The 17,701-nt window shown below is 46.1% G+C and overlaps 2 protein-coding genes and 1 long non-coding RNA gene across 6 annotated transcripts; 2 read left to right on the forward strand and 1 right to left on the reverse strand.

Annotated features, from left to right (window-relative positions):
- Positions 1-3,903: 3,903 nt before the first annotated feature.
- Positions 3,904-4,643, forward strand: LOC112890578 (putative pentatricopeptide repeat-containing protein At1g74580). The gene is made up of 2 exons (XM_025957446.1): positions 3,904-4,114; positions 4,195-4,643. The coding sequence occupies exons 1-2, from the start codon at positions 3,904-3,906 to the stop codon at positions 4,641-4,643; spliced, it is 660 nt and encodes a 219-aa protein (XP_025813231.1).
- A 1,391-nt stretch (positions 4,644-6,034) lies between these two features.
- LOC112890144 lies at positions 6,035-10,603 on the reverse strand. The gene is made up of 2 exons (XR_003228267.1): positions 10,281-10,603; positions 6,035-7,620 (listed from the first exon to the last, which is right to left on the reverse strand). It is a non-coding gene; the product is annotated as an uncharacterized LOC112890144 (long non-coding RNA).
- Positions 10,604-10,757: 154 nt separating this feature from the next.
- Positions 10,758-15,728, forward strand: LOC112890138. 4 transcript variants are annotated; one of them, XM_025957003.1, is made up of 4 exons: positions 10,758-11,105; positions 11,240-11,607; positions 12,810-13,048; positions 15,454-15,728. In XM_025957003.1, exons 1-4 carry the CDS (start codon positions 10,849-10,851, stop codon positions 15,595-15,597), a joined length of 1,008 nt encoding a protein of 335 aa, XP_025812788.1. In that variant the 5' UTR covers positions 10,758-10,848; the 3' UTR covers positions 15,598-15,728. The 4 variants fall into 4 exon arrangements, with proteins under 4 accessions (XP_025812788.1, XP_025812787.1, XP_025812789.1 ...); XM_025957002.1 differs by lacking the exon at positions 15,454-15,728 and adding an exon at positions 14,310-15,002; XM_025957004.1 differs by lacking the exon at positions 15,454-15,728 and adding an exon at positions 13,595-13,844.
- The last annotated feature ends 1,973 nt before the right edge of the window (positions 15,729-17,701 follow it).

Below are 17,701 nucleotides of genomic sequence, written 5' to 3' on the forward strand. Positions count from 1 at the left end.
TCCTCAAACCAAGAACTACAATAATTCACATCACATTAAATGTCAACTTGTGCAAGTAGTAGTGCCATTGCAGAAGATATTATTCTCAGCAAAATTATAAATTTTAGCACTAATCTTAAGCCATCTTTTTGGCTGTTATCGTAGCGTTAGCACGGGCACTCTACTAGTAGGTGAAGTGTGTGGAAGAGTGGGAGGACTTTGAGGTGTGTAAGCAGTCAATGACTGGTGGGGTTGGCGTGACTCGGGCCCACGCGTTGGTGAGATACTGGCTAGTTTGGTCAACATATGAGGACGGGGACACAAGCAAATGAAGGAAAACCCTGCCTGCAAGATATATACTGGCAGTGGCGTAGCTAGGATTTTTATATGGGATATGTCAAACTAAAATATTTATATGTAAACCGGTAAAATCCATTTAGCAATTCGGTAAAGTTTTATAAAAATTAACAGCAATTCAGTACACATAATAAATCTTAAATTGCAATCCAGTAGTTTGAAACAACACACTAATAGTTTGGAATATAAATGACACAACTTTAACTAATAAATAGGGGATCAAATTCTCACAAGCTGGGGGCTAGGGCACGGCCGCAAGAGCAGCTCGGCACAGCCTGGCTGGGGATGTTGGGACGGCTGGAGGCGGGTTCTTGAGGAGGGGCTGCCCAGCTAGGGCCGGTGTAAGATCGAGATGGCGGATTAGAAGGGGGTGAATAGTCCTTTCTAAAACTAATTGCGCCGACTAACCGAAACTTATGCGGAATTGAAACTATTCGCTTAGCCAAGACTTCACCCCTCTAACTATGACTCTAAGGCACTTCCAAAAAGATCCTACACAAAGCAAATGGAGTGCCAAGCTAGTAAGAGCTCTCCTAACAATTCTAATGCCAAGCCACACAAGTCTAAGCACTAGTACTTCACAAACAAGGGGAGCTCCTACACAATTCTAATGGGCAATAGCACGAAGCCAAACCTAAGCTCACTAGATGCTGAAGGACAAGGATACACAATACAAACTCAAGAGCTCAACTTGCTTAGCTACACAATCTAAGCAAGAGCAACTAATTAAACTACACAAGCTAACTAGTTACACTATGATCTCTACTTCTAGCTACACAAGCAAGAAGATGATTAGCAAACTACACAAACTAACTAAACACTAGAGAGCAACTATACAAGCACAAGATATATATGAATGTAAATACAAGGCTTGTGATTTGGAGAATGCAAACCACCGAGAAGAGTAGACAAGATTGACACGGTGATTTTTATCCCGAGGTTCACTTGGTTGCCACCAAGCTAATCCCCGTTGAGACAAGCTCCAAGGTTGCCGCCGATCCTCTTGCTAGTGGTGACTCTCAAGTCACACTCTCCCACGTGGAGTGCTTACACCGAGCTCTAGCACATGATCCGGACGAACCACTTGTTGCTCTTCACGTCTCGCTCAACTAGAGTTGCTCTTCGCGGCTCCCGCGGGGTGAGCACAATACCTCTCACAATCTCTTCTCCGGAGCACCACACAATCTTCTTGCGGGCTTCAACGGAGCCTCTTCCCACCAAGCCGTCTAGGAGGTGGCAACCTCCAAGAGTAACAAGCACACCGGCTTGCAACACGATCACCTAGTGCCACTCGATGCAATCTCTCAAAGCAATCGCACTAGAATCGCTCTCTCACTCAATCGGATGATCACTATCAAGTTAGAGTGAGTAGAGGGCTCTCAAGCACTCTCACACATGGACACCAAGTCCCCAAGGTGCTCAACCCCCTCAAATGGCAGGCCACACCCTCTATTTATAGAGGGAGGCCCCAAACTAGCCGTTTGGAGAAGTTGGTGGACTTTCTGCGACATTGGCGGACAGTCTGCCAGCTACTGGCGGACAGTCCGCCTGCTCCCCCAACGGTCAACTGTTGCAAAAACGGCGTGTTCGGAACTAGCCGTTACAGCCAAACCGGACAGTCCGGAATACAGAACCGGACAGTCCGGTTGGACGAAACTTTCTGTCCAGAAGATGGAGGTAAACCGGACTGTCTGATGTAATGGACCGGACTGTCTGGGGGTGCCGGACTGTCCGGTCAAAAGAACCGGACTGTCTGGGGGTGCCGGACTGTCCGGTCAAAAGAACCGGACTGTCTGGTTCAGGCGTGAAGTGCAGGAAACGACGCTATGTGTGCATCTTTTCTCACATGTGCCATGTGTGTTAGCATTTCACAATCATTTTCAAAAGACTTTCACTTGATCTCACCACGCCACTCGATCCTAGCAACATGGCAATGTTAGATCGCTCAAGTGGCACTAGATGACCGATATGCAAACAAGTTTGCCCCTCTTGATAGTACCGCCATCTATCCTAAATCCGGTCATGCACTTCTCTACACAACCTTTGACCGGTGAAATGAAATGCCCTACAAGTCATACCTTTGCCTTGCGCATTTCATTTCATTTTCCCAAATGTTGATGCCACACAAGCACCAAATTCCATCAAGCCTTTTGATTATCTTCATAAGTCAACACTTGGCTTGATCTTCCTTGAATGATATGATCCACTCCATATCATCACATGACCTCTTTGGTCCATCGATCTTGACCTTGCTCGCTCTTCACCGTTGCCTCGGTCCATCGGCGCCAAATCTTGCCAAGCTTCACCGCCTCGCGGTCCCTCGCTTCAAAGCCTTGACTTGCCCTTCTCCATTGCAACCGGTCCATCAAGCCAAGCTTTGTCTTGATCTTCTCCATTTTGGTCACATAACTCCATGTTATGTCTCATATGCAATGAGCTCCTCGATCACACTATATGAGCATAGCATCAACCCTTAGCCATTTCTCCTCCATGGCACATGTTGCTCATACTAGTGTCTTTGTGTGGACTAATCTCCTGTGTATCTCAACATAAACACTTATTAGTCCACCTAAGTTGTCACTCAATTACCAAAACCAAACAAGGGCCTTTCAGCCGGCCACCAGGGGACAAGCCGCACGGGCGAGGCTGGGGCACGCTGGCCGTGGGCCACCCGCCTTTGAGGAGAAGGGAGGGAGCCGCGCGTCACCACCTGGAGGTGGAGTGGAGGGGCAGGCTCGCATGGGAGTCGGCGCGGTCTCGGGCAGAAGGGCATCGGTGCTCGCAAGTCGCACGTTGGTGGCACGGGGGCTTAGCGGCTGCAGGTATGGGTCTTAAAGGATTTTAAAATTTAGCCTAGATTATATAATGGCCGGGATCTAATTTTATACAACTTTGATCTAAAATTATATAAGAGTCAAGTTGGATTGTGAAAAGATTAATGAGAATACGATCCGGGAACGGATGAGAAATTGATTTTTTATTTTTACTGACTACATTTATACTTATTGGGCTGGACCTAGGGCATGCCTCGCCATACCCGTGCCACCTGCTGGCTACGCCAGTGTATACTAGGCCTACAAAGGTTTGGTCTTGTATTTTCTCTTTTTTTTCTTTAAAAAACAGAACGGTTGGGCCGCCAACCCTTTTACCTTTTCCAGTGCTTCATTCATGCTCCGGGTTGTACCACAACCCCAAATTAGCTAAAGAGACTTTCTGCGTGCTGCACACGTATACTGTAATATAAAAATATACTACAGCTGCTACTAGCTGTTGTAGGTGAAATGGACTGTTATAAAAAGGGGATTGTTAGTGTAATCCAAAACATGAGGTGGTTAGTTATGTGGTTTGCGCAATTAGCTCTACTAATTGATCATTAACCATCTTTAATTTCAGAACCCATCATTGATCAATCACACACAGGCACATCGCTACTTATTATTTTTTTCTAGAACAATGCACATCGCTACTAATTGGATACAAATACATATATTCATTGCCAAGCCAAGCCCAAGAAGCCCATAAGGAGCCCAATAGGCCCCGAACGCCATGTGACCCAGCACAGCCCACATGGGTGACGGTTTTTTGCAAAATAGCGCTCCCTCCTCCCTTGCAATTTTGCCAGGGACCGGATTGAAATGGTCCTTCCCGCCGCCGCCGCCGCGCCCTCCGCCGCTGGCAGCTGTTATCACCCGCTACCCTCGCCAGCTATCCGCATGCGAGCCCACAGCCTCCACACTACCCGCCTACCGCGCGCTCATCCGCGACCTCGCCTCCGCCGGTCGCCTTGACGACGTCGACGCCGCCCTCGCTTCCGCGCGCTCCCGTCTCGCCCCAGACTCTATGTGGCCTCCATTCAAGCCTACGCCCGCGCCGGCCGCCTCCGCGCCGCCGTCGACACCTTCGAGCGCATGGACCTCTTCGGCTGCCCGCCCGCCGCCCCCGCCTATAGCGCTATCATGGATGCCCTGGTCGATGCCGCCTACCACGACCAGGCTCACAAGGTTTATGTCAGGATGCTTGCCGCCGGCGTTTCTCCCGACACCCGCACCCACACCGTCCGCCTCAAGTCCTTCTGCCTCACCGGCCGCCCGCACGTCGCGCTGCGCCTGCTGCGTGCCTTGCTGGAGCTTGGCTGTGATGCCAAACCGGCGGCCTACTGCATGGTCCTGCGGGGCCTCTACGCCAACGGCCATGGCCAGGATGCAAGTCATCTGTTCGACGAAATGCTCGGCAGGGATGTCTTCCCTGACGTTGCCACTTTCAACAATGTTCTGCACCCTCTTTGCCAGAAAGGGGATACCCGTTGAGTCCGGGGCACTTCTCTCCAAGGTCCTCAAGCGGGGGATGATGGTGAACAACTTCACCTACAACATATGGATCCGCGGGCTCTGTCAAGGTGGCAGGTTGGGAGAGGCTGTGACGCTCGTCGAAAGGATGGACTCCTACATTTTGCCAGATGTTGTGACTTACAACACGTTGATGTGCGGCCTTTGCAAGGACTCCAAGGTCTGGGAAGCTGCACAGTATCTTCGTAGGATGATAAACCGGGGCTGCATGCCAGATGATTTCACCTACAACACCATCATCGATGGCTACTGCAAGAGGGGCATGCTGCATGAAGCTAATGAGCTTCTGAAAGACGCTGTCTTTAAAGGTTTTGTGCCGGACCGGGTCACATATTGCTCACTGATCAAGGGACTGTGCGCCGAGGGTGATGTTGAGAGGGGCCCTGAAGCTATTTAGTGAGGTACAAGCAAAAGATCTGAAGCCTGACCATGTCGTCTACAACTCTCGTCAAGGGGCTGTGTCGTCAGGGCCTGATCTTGCATGCCTTGCAGATTACTATTTTAGGATCTAGCTTCCCTATATTTGGGTTAAATACTCTAGCCTTAGCAGGGCTCCCCCAAACCCACGCAAGTGGTTTAATGAAGGTACATTTCTTGTTCACAATTCACACGGTGTTTTGGGCACCGACTCATTCTATTGAGAATGGTGAGGTGGAGTAACTTATCATACTATGCACCATATCTTTCAGTGCACGGTTACATCTTTCAGCTACTCCATTCTGTTGAAGCTTCCCTGGTATAGAATACTGGGTTACTACGCTATCTTCCAATTGGAACTTTACAAAGTCCACGAATTTAGCAATTTCTTTACTTTAGGGGTATCGTTATTATGACCATCGTACTCCCCCAACGATCACATTGATCATTCATCTTTTATAGATCACTTTTGACTTCAATGCATAGTATACATTGCATTATAGGGGAGTTTCATCTCACTTTTCTCCCCCTTGAAATGTGGCATGGACTTTTCTGCCACAATTTCGAAAACAATTCAGAACTCCTGTGAATGAGGAAACTTTGATTACTTACTTCATCCACATGATTAAGTCATACGAAATAAAGTTATTTCTTAACTCGTATTGGAGTACTTTTTCCTCATTCCAATTCAAGAACTCAATAGAGTCCTTTATCATTAGTGCTTTTGCAAGCCACGCTCGCATGCCATTCTTATCTTTAGTTTCGTCTGTAACTTTCTATCGGTACATACGGATAGGGGTACCGCCTGCTAGGGTGTCCGGACGCGATGGTGTCAGGCTCCGGCGTGTGCGCCAAGTGCATCGTGGTGGATGCGCACCACCACATGCTTGGCCGCCTATCCTCCATCATCACCACCTCCATCATCGCCAAGAAGCTGCTCAACGGCTAAAAGGCCATTGTAGTGCACTACGAGGAGATTTGCCTCTCCGGGGAACCAGCCCGTCAGGAAGTCATCTGACAGACTGTCCACCTTGGTGGACAGAGGGTTTTCCAAACCCGCACCCTGGTGATGATGATGACGGCAGAAGCAGCAGCGGGACAAGGCCCAGGAACTCGGCTAGAATATGCCTGGATGGAGCCCACGGTGGAAATATTGTATCGAGCTTCCAAGAGGAAATCTTATCCATATTCTCATGGTGTCGAGCAAACGAATTTGTCATGGATGTATCGAGTATCTTTGGGCCAGGTGTCGAGGTTGTCACAACACCACCTAGTGGTACTTTCTATTTAGAGCTCGAGTACAGTGAAAGATGCCTGCAGTGGTGATCAATGGGAAAAATTTGTACGTGAGGGGGTGGAGGAGCCTAAATAGATCTTTTGAAATCAAAGAGAAAAGCACCACGGCGCCCAAAGAGCAGGAAGAAGTCTGAGAAACCGATGAGGAACTACATGCTCGGGTAAGATGTGAGGCCTGTATACTGTGGGTTTAACTACGGGGATTTGGCTTCAAATGGAAAGCTCTGTGATATCATGATGGGTATTTATGAGTTCAGAAGAGTTTTGGATGCTTTGTTTGAGTACGATAAGGGGGAAGCCCGGGAAGCAATATCAGAGAAGATGTAGGAAAGATTGCAGTATTCATAAGCGAGGCCACCCGATTCCTCTTCATTGAGTACACAACATGCATTTCATTCAGTATCAGTGATAACAGTGTGAGTAGACTGAATCAAGCATAGCATGATGTTCAGTGGTTGGAACGATTGCAACCACCTTTGCAACCACTGAACATTGCAAAACCACTTAACGATTACTGTGCTTGACTCAGTCTACTCACACTGCTATCAGTGATACTGAATGAAATGCATGTTGTGTCCTCAATAAAGAGGAACCAGGTGACCTCGTTTATGAATACTGCAATCTTTCCTACAGCTTCCCTGATATTGCTTCCCGGGTTTCCCCATTGTATTCAAACAAAGCATACAAAGCTCTGCTGAACTTATAAATACCCATCATGGTATCACAGAGCTTTTCATTTGGGGCCAGATCCCCGTAGTTAAACCCACAGTATACAGGCTTCACATCTTACCCGAGCATGTAGTTCCTCATCGGTTTGTCAGACTTCTTCCTGCTCTTTGGGCGCCGTGGTGCTTTTCTCTTTGATTTCAAAAGATCTATTTAGGCTCCTCCACCCCCTCACGTACAAATTTTCCCCATTGATCACCATTGCAGGCATCTTTCACTGTGCTCGAGCTTTAAATGGAAAATACCACTAGGTGGTGTTGTGACAACCTCCACACCTGACCCAAAGATACTCGGTACATCCATAACAAATCCGTTTGCTCGACACCATAAGAATATGGATAAGATTCCCTCTTGGAAGCTCGGTTCAACATCCCCACCTTAGGCTCCATCCAGCCATATTCTAGCCAAGTTCCTGAACCTTATCCCTTATCCCGCTGCTGCTTCTGCTGTCATTATCGTCACTACCCTTCTGTGTCTTCTTCCGTGATGGCTTCATTTCCTGAGAGGAGGGTCATTTTTTTGAATTAAGAACACATGCAATTCAATGATAAAGGATCATAAATCAAATACTAACTACTGTAATAACAGAAGCATTAAATTTCCTGAGATTAACATCATATATGAGGAATTCAATTGGATAAAGTATGCACAAGTATGCACCATTATAAAGTAAACGGCCACCAAATTAACAGCAAGCAATTCACTATAAATGAGCGTCAAGTTGATAGAGATGCAGTAACAAGCTTGTAATAATCAGCCTCCCCTGATTCCTCAGAATGATCCAAACACAAACAAAAGCATTTACATGCAGTGGGGAGTACTTGTATAGATACATGAACATAAATCGATCTTTTCGAAAATAAATTGGACGGACGAATGGCGATTCAGCCGGAGCCAAACGCTTTCAATTACTAACATGCATCTACAGTCAGGAACCAACCGGGACAGATTATACTGCATAACGCATCTTCAGGAAACAAGCGCATCAACTAAACACAGGGGAAGCAAGCATTGATACTGAATAACGTAACCAAATGCATCATGCGTCAACTAAAATAGGGGAATAATGCAAGTACTCGCAATAATACTCCATCCAAAAGGCAAACGCAATCGCAAAACACATCGCATGTATGAGACAAGGGAGGGCACATATGTTTCCTAAGAAATCGAGCGGGGGAAACTGCGATTCGATTCGGCCGGAGCCAACCGCTAGCTTTCCCAGACCAACCATCGCGGTTAATTTCGCGTCTACAAGCAGGAACCGACTGCGAGACTTTACAAGCAAGCAAGTAATAATGCAGAAAAAGCCGACTCTGATCAAACCATAATGATGAACAAAGCAACCTATCTACGTGCAATTCAATTCACCCAGATAAATCAATCCATAAAGAGACCAGCAATAAGGAATAAGGATCGCGAATCGCATGATTCGGACGCCATGTATCAGATAGGAAAACGTGACTCTGGATCAAACCATAACGATGAATGAAGGGGCCTAGCTAGAGGCAATTCACGCAGGCAATCCATCAAGAGGAATAACGTAGCCAGGATTGGGAATCGCATGTATCAGGCAGAGGGGTTTCGAATTGCGTCTGTTTCGTCTAGGGTTTAGACCTTCTTCGCATTACAGTCCCAGATAACATAACCATATATGAAATTTCACTAGTTGTTGGCATGACAGAGTCAGATAACATACGGTGAAGTTAATTTAAAGTTCAAGCAACACATTATATTACAGAACGACACACAACATCCCAGATAATATGAAGTTAAACCTAGAACAAACTAATTAATGGAGGATGGTCAATCGAAGATGCATGCCTACACACTAATGCAACAGACGAGGGGGGCGATCATTGATCAGGTTCCGAGCCATAACTTCTTCAAGGTGGCTGACGCGGCGGAAGAAGACGTACTCCCCCCCACCAGTTCCAGGCGTGGCCATGGAACCTTTCCACATCTGATGGAGATGGAAGGCGCACGAAGAAGAGAATGGCAGAATCGTCGTCTGGGACGACCCGGCAGCTGTAGTCACCGATGACGTGCTTGACGACGACGCTGGTGGTGATGAAGGGGTCGATGTGCTCCTTTGTCACAAAGGCAGCGACGACGTAGTTCTGCGCTCCACCCCAGATGCGCAACTGCTAGATGATGCGGTTGGAGACGAGGACTTGGACTGGTGGTGGTGGTCCGGCGAAAATGTTCATGGCGGCCATGGCCATGCTCTTCCCCCCCCCCCCCCCCAGCATCATCGGAAGAATTGGTGCTCGTTCGCCTTCAACCGTGAGAAGTGGACTAAGGTGGGTGGGTTGGTCAGCCTACTCATTCGAACGGGGGGTAGGGGACTTTATCCTCATTGATGTGTTAAGGGAACTGGAGTCATGGAGCTTGTCAGGTTTCCAGATCCAGGTGACTATGCGATTATTAAGGCAGGGTGCTACTGTACCAGTAGTAGAGTGGGTTGAATCAAATCGTTTGTCTAGAGAGGGTATAGCGATAACCAAAGCTAACTGTACTAGAAACTTGAGATCCTGTATAGGCAACAGGCCTTAGAATAGTGTATTGAACTATAGGACAGGAACAACCCATAATCATTGACGAAGAAAGCTTGGAAAAGGATAAAACATATTGAAGAGAAGCTTTCTAAAAGGCCAATAGCCGATAGCTGATGTCACTAGCCTTAACTTCTTTATCTACTTGAAAGCTGATGAGAGTACGGCTTTCTTAAATTAAAGGAAGTGTCCGTGCCTATGATATTTCTTTTCTAGTAAAGTAAAGAGCCCTTAGATTCGCCTTTTTCCGTAAGCCTAAAAGTAAGGGAAGCTCTTAAACTTTAAGACTCAAACCTCCCACTATTTAAGGATTGGTTCGATTCTTTTCCCGAAAGAGGACAGGTTTTATCCTTATTTATGGATTTCGGCAGACTTCAGGTTTGTTCCTCTTCCCGGGCATTTTGTCATTCAAAGATATGGTAACCGAACACTGTTGTTAGAAAAACCTTGTCATCCTTCGGTAGAGCAAAGCAAGGACACAACGCACAAAGCATTTCCCGACCACGGATAGGTACCATGTGTTACCATTCATTTGTCACTTATTTGATTCTATCTCAGAGGAAGAGTGTTCGTTCGGGCTAACGAAAGATCTCAGAGGGACTCTTACTTCTATCTGCTCGCGCCGTTGCCCGCGCCGGATCCGCGCCGCCGCCTCGGCCTCGGCCTCGGGCGCCGCTCGCCGTCGCCGGATCTGCCCTCCGCGCTGCCGCCTCGCGCAGTCGCCCGCGCCGCCGGTGCCGGATCCGCGCCGCCGCTAGCCGCTCGCCGTCGCCGGGCCCCTCCACACCGCCGCTAGCCGCTCGCCGTCGCTGGGCCCCTCCGCACTGCCGCTAGCCGCTCGCCGTCGCCGGGCCCGTCCGCGCGCCTCGCCTCGCGCGCGCTTGAGGGCACCACGCGCGGCCGGGTGAGAGGGTTGAGGAGGGGAGGGCTGCGGCTGGAGAGAGAGGGGGGTAGGAAACCTAAACATATCGTTATATACTGGTCGTTCGTATCGGGCCGAGCTGGGCCTGCGGTGACTCGGTCTTTTTCGTAGGCGGAAGTCCGCCTCCGAAAATTGATTTATAAATAGGAATCCTGGCAGACGCCCCCGCCTCCTTAAATCCCGGCCCCTCCCCGCCGCCTCCAGCACGCAGGCAGCTCCGAGAAAGAAGAGATCAATTCACGAGGTAGAGCAGATGCAAATCCTCGCTCGCTCGATCCTTCGACGCTGTGAAATAGCCACCAGCTCTCCATCTCCTGCCCCAGCGCCATGCCTCCGCTCTTTCATGGCCGCAGCGGCGGCGGCTCCGCCACGCTGCTGGTGGCGGCCACGAGCGCGTGTGCGGGGAGACCTTCCACCCTCGGCACCTCCCGATCGACCTGTCCGCCGGCCTCTTTGTTGTCAAGCTGCTAAAACTCGCGCTTCCGCTGGTCTGTTCCAGACCAACTTCAGGTTTCGATTCAAAATCTTATAAATCTTAATTACTATTTGACATTAAGATTTGGATCCTGTTTTGATATATACTGCCTTATTTGAATCTTGCTAAGATGTGATGATTGACTTCTTCTGCTTTTTGGTGGTGATAGATTATTTCACAATAATGGATCTCGCAACATGGCCAGCACCACTGGGATCAAAGGCGAACCAGACAATGGCGAACAAGATAATGGGAGGGGAATAGGTGCGCATGACGATGACGAGAAGAAATATGCGAGGAAGAAGAAGAAGGTAACCCGTGATGGTATGTTTCTTCTATGTGGCGAGGGCCCTCCTGGTGGTGAGCTCAGCCAAGACGGAGAATATCCGAGTTCGGAAGATGAGGAGTTCTGTTGCACCTGCTCTGACGATGTATACCCTATGGCTGTACTGCCATACAGCACGCACCGTGATGGCTTTATATACAGGTTTGGCGGAGGATGGGGAAAAGACTATTGTATTGCAGACCGTGATGAGAGTAAGTGATCAGCGGCCCTTTTTTATTTCTTCTATTTTTGTAGAAAAAAATATAAAGTTATTATAGGGTCGATCGATTGATAAATTCTCTGTAGAAATATATAGGTTTTTGTTCTACATTGTTAAAAGTTGTATTAGTTGAATGCCAGTGTGCTGCCACGTATACATGAGAATCTCATCAAACAAGCAACTTGGGGTGTTTTATGGTTATGCATTTACAAAAGTAGAACATGTAGCCAACTCTCGAGTTATAAGCAAAGTGTAGCTTTGTGCGCAAAGTGTAGCTTGGGCCATTGTGCGTTGTCTTCATATTTAAGTTAACTATCTCTCAATAATTTCTCTGATCCCCTAGCCCACGTCATAAGGCAACATGCATTTCACATTACAATTCACTGTACCTCATATATCCTCCCTAGTGTATTTATTGCCTAGATAACTACTACCTAATCTATTTTTCAATTGCTTTACCCTTGAACTAATAAAATGAGGTCACTTCATCACTCCCTAATGGCATTTGTACCTTATTTCTCTTTAAAAAAACATGGTTTATCGATATTTTATCTGAAGATTTTATTTCATAAAGAACTCTGTTAAAATAATTTTTATCCTTTAAATTACTTTTATCATTTGAACTACTTTTCAATTCACTAAAAACACAACTTCACTTTCTAATGGCATTTGTGGCTTTTGCTTCTGTTTATGAAAAACCACATTGTACATTTGAAATTTTATGACGTGGCAAAGGCTTCATGGCCACAATTTCAAGGATATCAGCATGTTTTTGTATCAAGGGTTTAAACATGTTTAAGATCCTCTCAACCTGTGTGCAAATAAGGAAAATTATGAAATATCCTATAACATAGAGCATGGTGTCCTCAAACACCAAACTAAACTTCAACTCCACAAAGACCTGTAGAAAGAGACTTAAAAGGGGGCCAAATTTCTTCAAGGGGAACCATAACCCTATTTTTCATTCGTGAGGTAATTTGAACAAAAAATAGTTATTCGCTAGTTCCTCCTTTTATAAAATGTTTCGATACTACTCTCTTTTTTTAATGGTGAAGTTTTTGAGGTGGCAAGATTCCTAGCAAAAAACATATATCTTTTGTACCTAGGCAAAAAGAAATGTTTCTTGTGCTCATGGATAGTATTCTTTTTTACAATATTAATGTTCATTAACAATATTTCTCGTGTTTTATGAAGCTCGGTGCGATGCAATGATGTTATCCAATCCCAAAGAGTGCATGTTCTCTGGTGCAACTTGTTATCAGCATCGTCCAGGTCGCATGTTGCAAATTTTTTCTTTAAAGTTGGCTAAATGTCAAGTGGCGGAGGGTGGCCCAGTAGAGTTGTATGGGTACATAGCTGCAAGGGACATTCTGGATCCGTTGCTTAATTATGTCGTCAATGTTAACAGGGATGATCCCATCCTTGTGGAACAGGTACATACCCACACTTATCTGCAATTATTTCACATTATTGTATATTCTTCTGATCATCTCATAATAATGGGCAAACTTTTCACTTTCGTAGAACTGATTTACGTAATATATTGCGAATGTTGTTCCAATTTTTCTATTGATTTACGTAATAGATGTAATGATGTAGTTTCAGGTACTGAAATATAATATCAAACAAGGGTATATTCATAAAGTTCTAAAAAAAAGTAGAGGTACGTTCACAAGGGTAAAATTGTCTTCTTTGACACCGTTATGTATTGTTCACGGAGTAGTGGTAAAATGAGGCTTCATTTTCAAACAGTAAGGGTAAAAATACAAAGTGAAAGAAAGTGGGGGTAAAAATCGCAATTGGGGTTCAAAACAGAGGCTAGAACGCAGTAGCCCCATCTTCAAACGGTTTTGAAATCGGACTTATGGTTCCCGAGATATTGTATTTTTTTATTGGATTGGGTAAAGATTCCCTACATGCAGCCATGCATGCATCCGTGAGGGTGGAGTGAGTGTGCGACTACCCATGCATGCGTGCAGGACACGGGCGCGCCAGATGCAGGGCGAGTTGCTGGCTCGTGGACCTGAAGGCCGACGGGGTCTGTGCATTTGGGTTCAAAATGCACCTTGCTAATATGTTCTATGATTATTTACCTTTTCAGAAACATCTAGTGTTTTCTGCAAAAATATGCTTCCATTTGATTTTTAGTAATATGTTTAGATGCAACAAGTAATACTTTTGGTTGTGTATGCCACTACTATACCAATGCAAGTGTTATGTTGGGAATAATTCACTACAAGAGTTGACCTAAATTATGAAAGTAATAAGTGAGTATGACATGCTCTAAACAAGGTGAAATGGAACAGTTTTGAACTGTTCCATAGAACCAAGCAATAGCCCTCGGTTGGTAGAGCTAGCTGTTGAGAAACTGTCCATCCTAGTGCTTAGTGTGTGAGTATCTCCACAAATCGTTCTGATCATATGTCTTCTATCTTCCCCGTCCCCCTCTCTTCTTCTGCAAAGAGACATCTTCTCTTCCTTTCGCTGAATTATTGTATTTTTACTAAGTACACCGCAAAAAATTATGTTCTTCGCAAAAAAATGGTTTTAACTTGTGCACATCTTGACCATCAATAACTTTCAATATTCCTTTAGCATAGTATTGTTTCAAGTGGAACATTACAAGGGAGGTTTTAATCTTTAGACTATCTTTGCTTTTGTATGGCGGGCTACTAAATACCACCATCTTTGTAGGGTTCCCTCATTGAAATAACTGGCCCTAAGCGAGGGATCGAGTTGAATTATGCTACTCTAATTGAATATGACATGAGGATCAAGACAGGAAAGCAAGAAAAGGATGATCTGCAGCTCATTGACGGCGTATCACTTATAGATGAGCTAAGCACATATTATATTAGGGAACCATTCACAAGACGTATGCATGGTGATTGTGGAGCAGTTGACATAACTTTAGTATGTGTTAGCGATGCAGTTGAGGCGACGGTGGAAGTCGTGGTATCAGAAGTGCGGAGCAATTTCAGTTTGTGTGTCGGCTGTTTCACCAGTGGGTTAGATCAAGAAATCAGGCTCTTTGATGGTACCATCAGTGAGTCGCGTGGCTTAAGGAGGTCTGTTGTTGCAGTAGCGATGGATACTTGCATAGATGTGAAGCTCAGGGTAGGTTCAGGCGATAAAGATGCGGAACATTGCTGTACCTTCAAGGCGACCAATCATGGATACACTAGCCAACTGGTAAAAGTCAAGTTTGCCATAATCTTGGTGAAGGTGACTTGGTCGACGTTGTCTATGTTGCCTTAGGCTATCTCCAACCGTCGTTCTCTATATCCTTCTTTATATCCGTCATTTATAGACTTCTCTACAAGATTCTCTCCTCTATATCTTATTTCTCTCCAACAACGTTCTCTAAATCTCGTTCTCTATACATTAAATCCTATATTAGAAACGTATTTTGTTCTAAATTTTTGTACGTACTTATTTATCATACCTCAAATGCTATGGACATATTTTATTTTTATTTAATCCAGTGTTTAAAACGTAAAGAAAAAGTAGAGAAGAGGAGAGAGAATCTCTATATATAGAGAGGAAACCTGTAGCGTTCTCTATTTTAGAGGACTATTTAGAGAACGCTGTTGTAGCATATAGAGAACGGAATCATCTCTATATATAAGGTAGAGAACGGTTTAGAGTCTCCCGTTGGAGACAGCAATCCGTGTACGTAGACATCCTCAATGCATGCAATATTCTTAGCTCTTGCTATAACACAGCATTACAGTACATATTTACTTGGTGATTTTTGGTCTGGACACATTACTAATGTATATATGTGGTATGTATTTGACGATTTTTTTTTCTTTCTTATCTGCATCCCATCCCCCAGTCTGATGCGCCTTTGAAGAAGGCCGTCTTGGCAGTACAATTTAAACGGGAGCCTTCTGGATCCGGTCTGCTAAACCTCTACAGATGTGTTGGTGAAGTGTGCACTGTACACCTGGCGGGCGGACTGGACGAAACGTGCATCTAATTAATTAACTTTGTTCTTGTGAACAGTGACCTCATGCTCGAATAGTTTATGATGAACGATCTCGAACTCGTCCTGCTGCTCTCTTCGTCATGTACGTGGGAGTGGATCCACACACGTATAAACACAGCTAGTACCGAAAAAATAAAAGAAGCATTATTATGCAGCAAGTGTTGATTGTGTTTCATAAAAAAAATATTTGGTTGATTGTACGTTACCACGAGTCAATACTCAATACAAGGTGCTAAATTGCACTGTGCACCCACGTACGGGAGACAATCACACAAATTTGCACAGAATCGAGGCCTGTCTCCTCCGATATGTTGCACACCGCCACCGTCGCTCCAGCCGCGACATGCTCCATTCATGGCGGATCAGTGTAGTTTCTCGCGATGATGCCAAAGTTGGCGCTTTAGGGTCTGGTTGGATCTATGGTGTTAAATTTGAGCACCGGCACCTTGAAAATGGAGGACTAAAATGTAGCACCCCACCTATTTAGATCTATGTGCTAAACTTTATCATTGGTTGCAAAAAAATATATGTTTGGCCCCCCATTATTGTCACTTTTCCCTTTCCCTCCCTCTTCCCGCCAGCAATAATGAGAGACAGGGGTGTCTTTTGGTTACAACAACACGCTTTTAGCACTCCTTAGAGCAACTCTAACCAACACCCTTTCTGACCTCCTACTCTGCATTTAGGAGAGAGAAAGAAAAAAATAACTTCAATGGAACTCCTATCTTGTTCCTAAACTTGAGAGGTCTCTCGTTCGTCGGTCTCGCCCTCCTACTTCGAGGAATAGAATGAAAGAGACTCATCCTTTGACAGGGCTGTTGCAGAGAGGGTTGTTGGAGACCATTGTCAAGTAGGAGAGAAATGGATAGATGAAATAGGGGGCTAAAAGTAGGAGGTGAGTTGGAGTTACTCTAAGGAGCTAAAGGATTCAAGGATGCTAAATTGTAGCACTGCACTTTTAGCCAATCTATTTGCATACATAAAGTGATAAAAGTGACTAATATTTGAATGCTAATTTTTAGCACCATGGATCTAAATAAAGCCTAACGAGGAAAGAGGAGAAAACAAGAAGAAACCGTTTCTCATGCAGGAAACGATGTTGGCTCTACGTCCAACGACGACGGAAGAAACGGCCGCGCACGCGATGGCCACGCTCTCGTTTCGTCCCCGCGCGTTTTCTGGGCCCCACCGCGTCCACCCCCGACGGCGCCGCTCTCCATGCCGGCGACCTCACCGCACCGGCGAGACCTCGACGGCCCACCTCACTACGCCGCCTGAACCTGGCCACCGGCGATGGGCAGCTCATCGCCGGACTGGATCCGGCACAAGGGGGCGGGAAGAGGAGGCCGTCGCAGCCGCCGCGCCGTTCACCGTTGCGCTGCTCCGCCGGACGAAATCGGCGCCGTGCACCACTCAAAGCGCGGCAGTGGAAACTCGATGCCACTGCCGCGCTGCTCGATGTCAACATCTGTTGCAATAGCAGACGCTACCTGCGCCGTCCCCACGGATGGATAGCTTGCTCGATGAGATGTACCGCTCAAGGATCAAATGACCATCTCTCTGTCCGCGAATCCATGCATCAAATAATCTTGTTAACGAACTATGATATGCTTGGTGTCGTGAAGGAACTGGGAGCTGATTCGCTCGGATGAGCTTCTGCTTCTTCCGATTTGAAAATGGGAGTGCTTTTCCTCCATGGATTGCTCCACTCTGTGTATTAGATTTGGAAGGAGCAAGAAAGGCAAGAACCGCTGTGGTGCGAAGGGGATTTGGTGCTCGGATTTGACAGTGATGGAAATCGAGTGGTGGATTTGGCCCTCTTCCCTTGCGCAGCTCGCCGCCGCGCGCTTGCGCTAGGATGGTGGGTCTGCAGAGAGAACACGAGAGACAAATTTAACAGGGGCCACGTGAAAGAAACTATGGATGGTGCGGTATAGTTTCCAGAGTGGTCTTTACTGACGTAACATTATAGACACTACTCATTAACACGGTATGGGTTTCAGGATGGTTGGAAAAAAAGAACCGTTAGATCTAGTGGTGGTAAGGTAGGTGGTACCGGGAGGTACCTAAGAAAAGTACCAACTATTTTTTTTTA

The sequence above is a fragment of the Panicum hallii genome, chromosome 4 (genome assembly GCF_002211085.1).
Source record: "Panicum hallii strain FIL2 chromosome 4, PHallii_v3.1, whole genome shotgun sequence".
In the NCBI taxonomy this organism is placed as follows: Eukaryota; Viridiplantae; Streptophyta; class Magnoliopsida; order Poales; family Poaceae; genus Panicum; species Panicum hallii.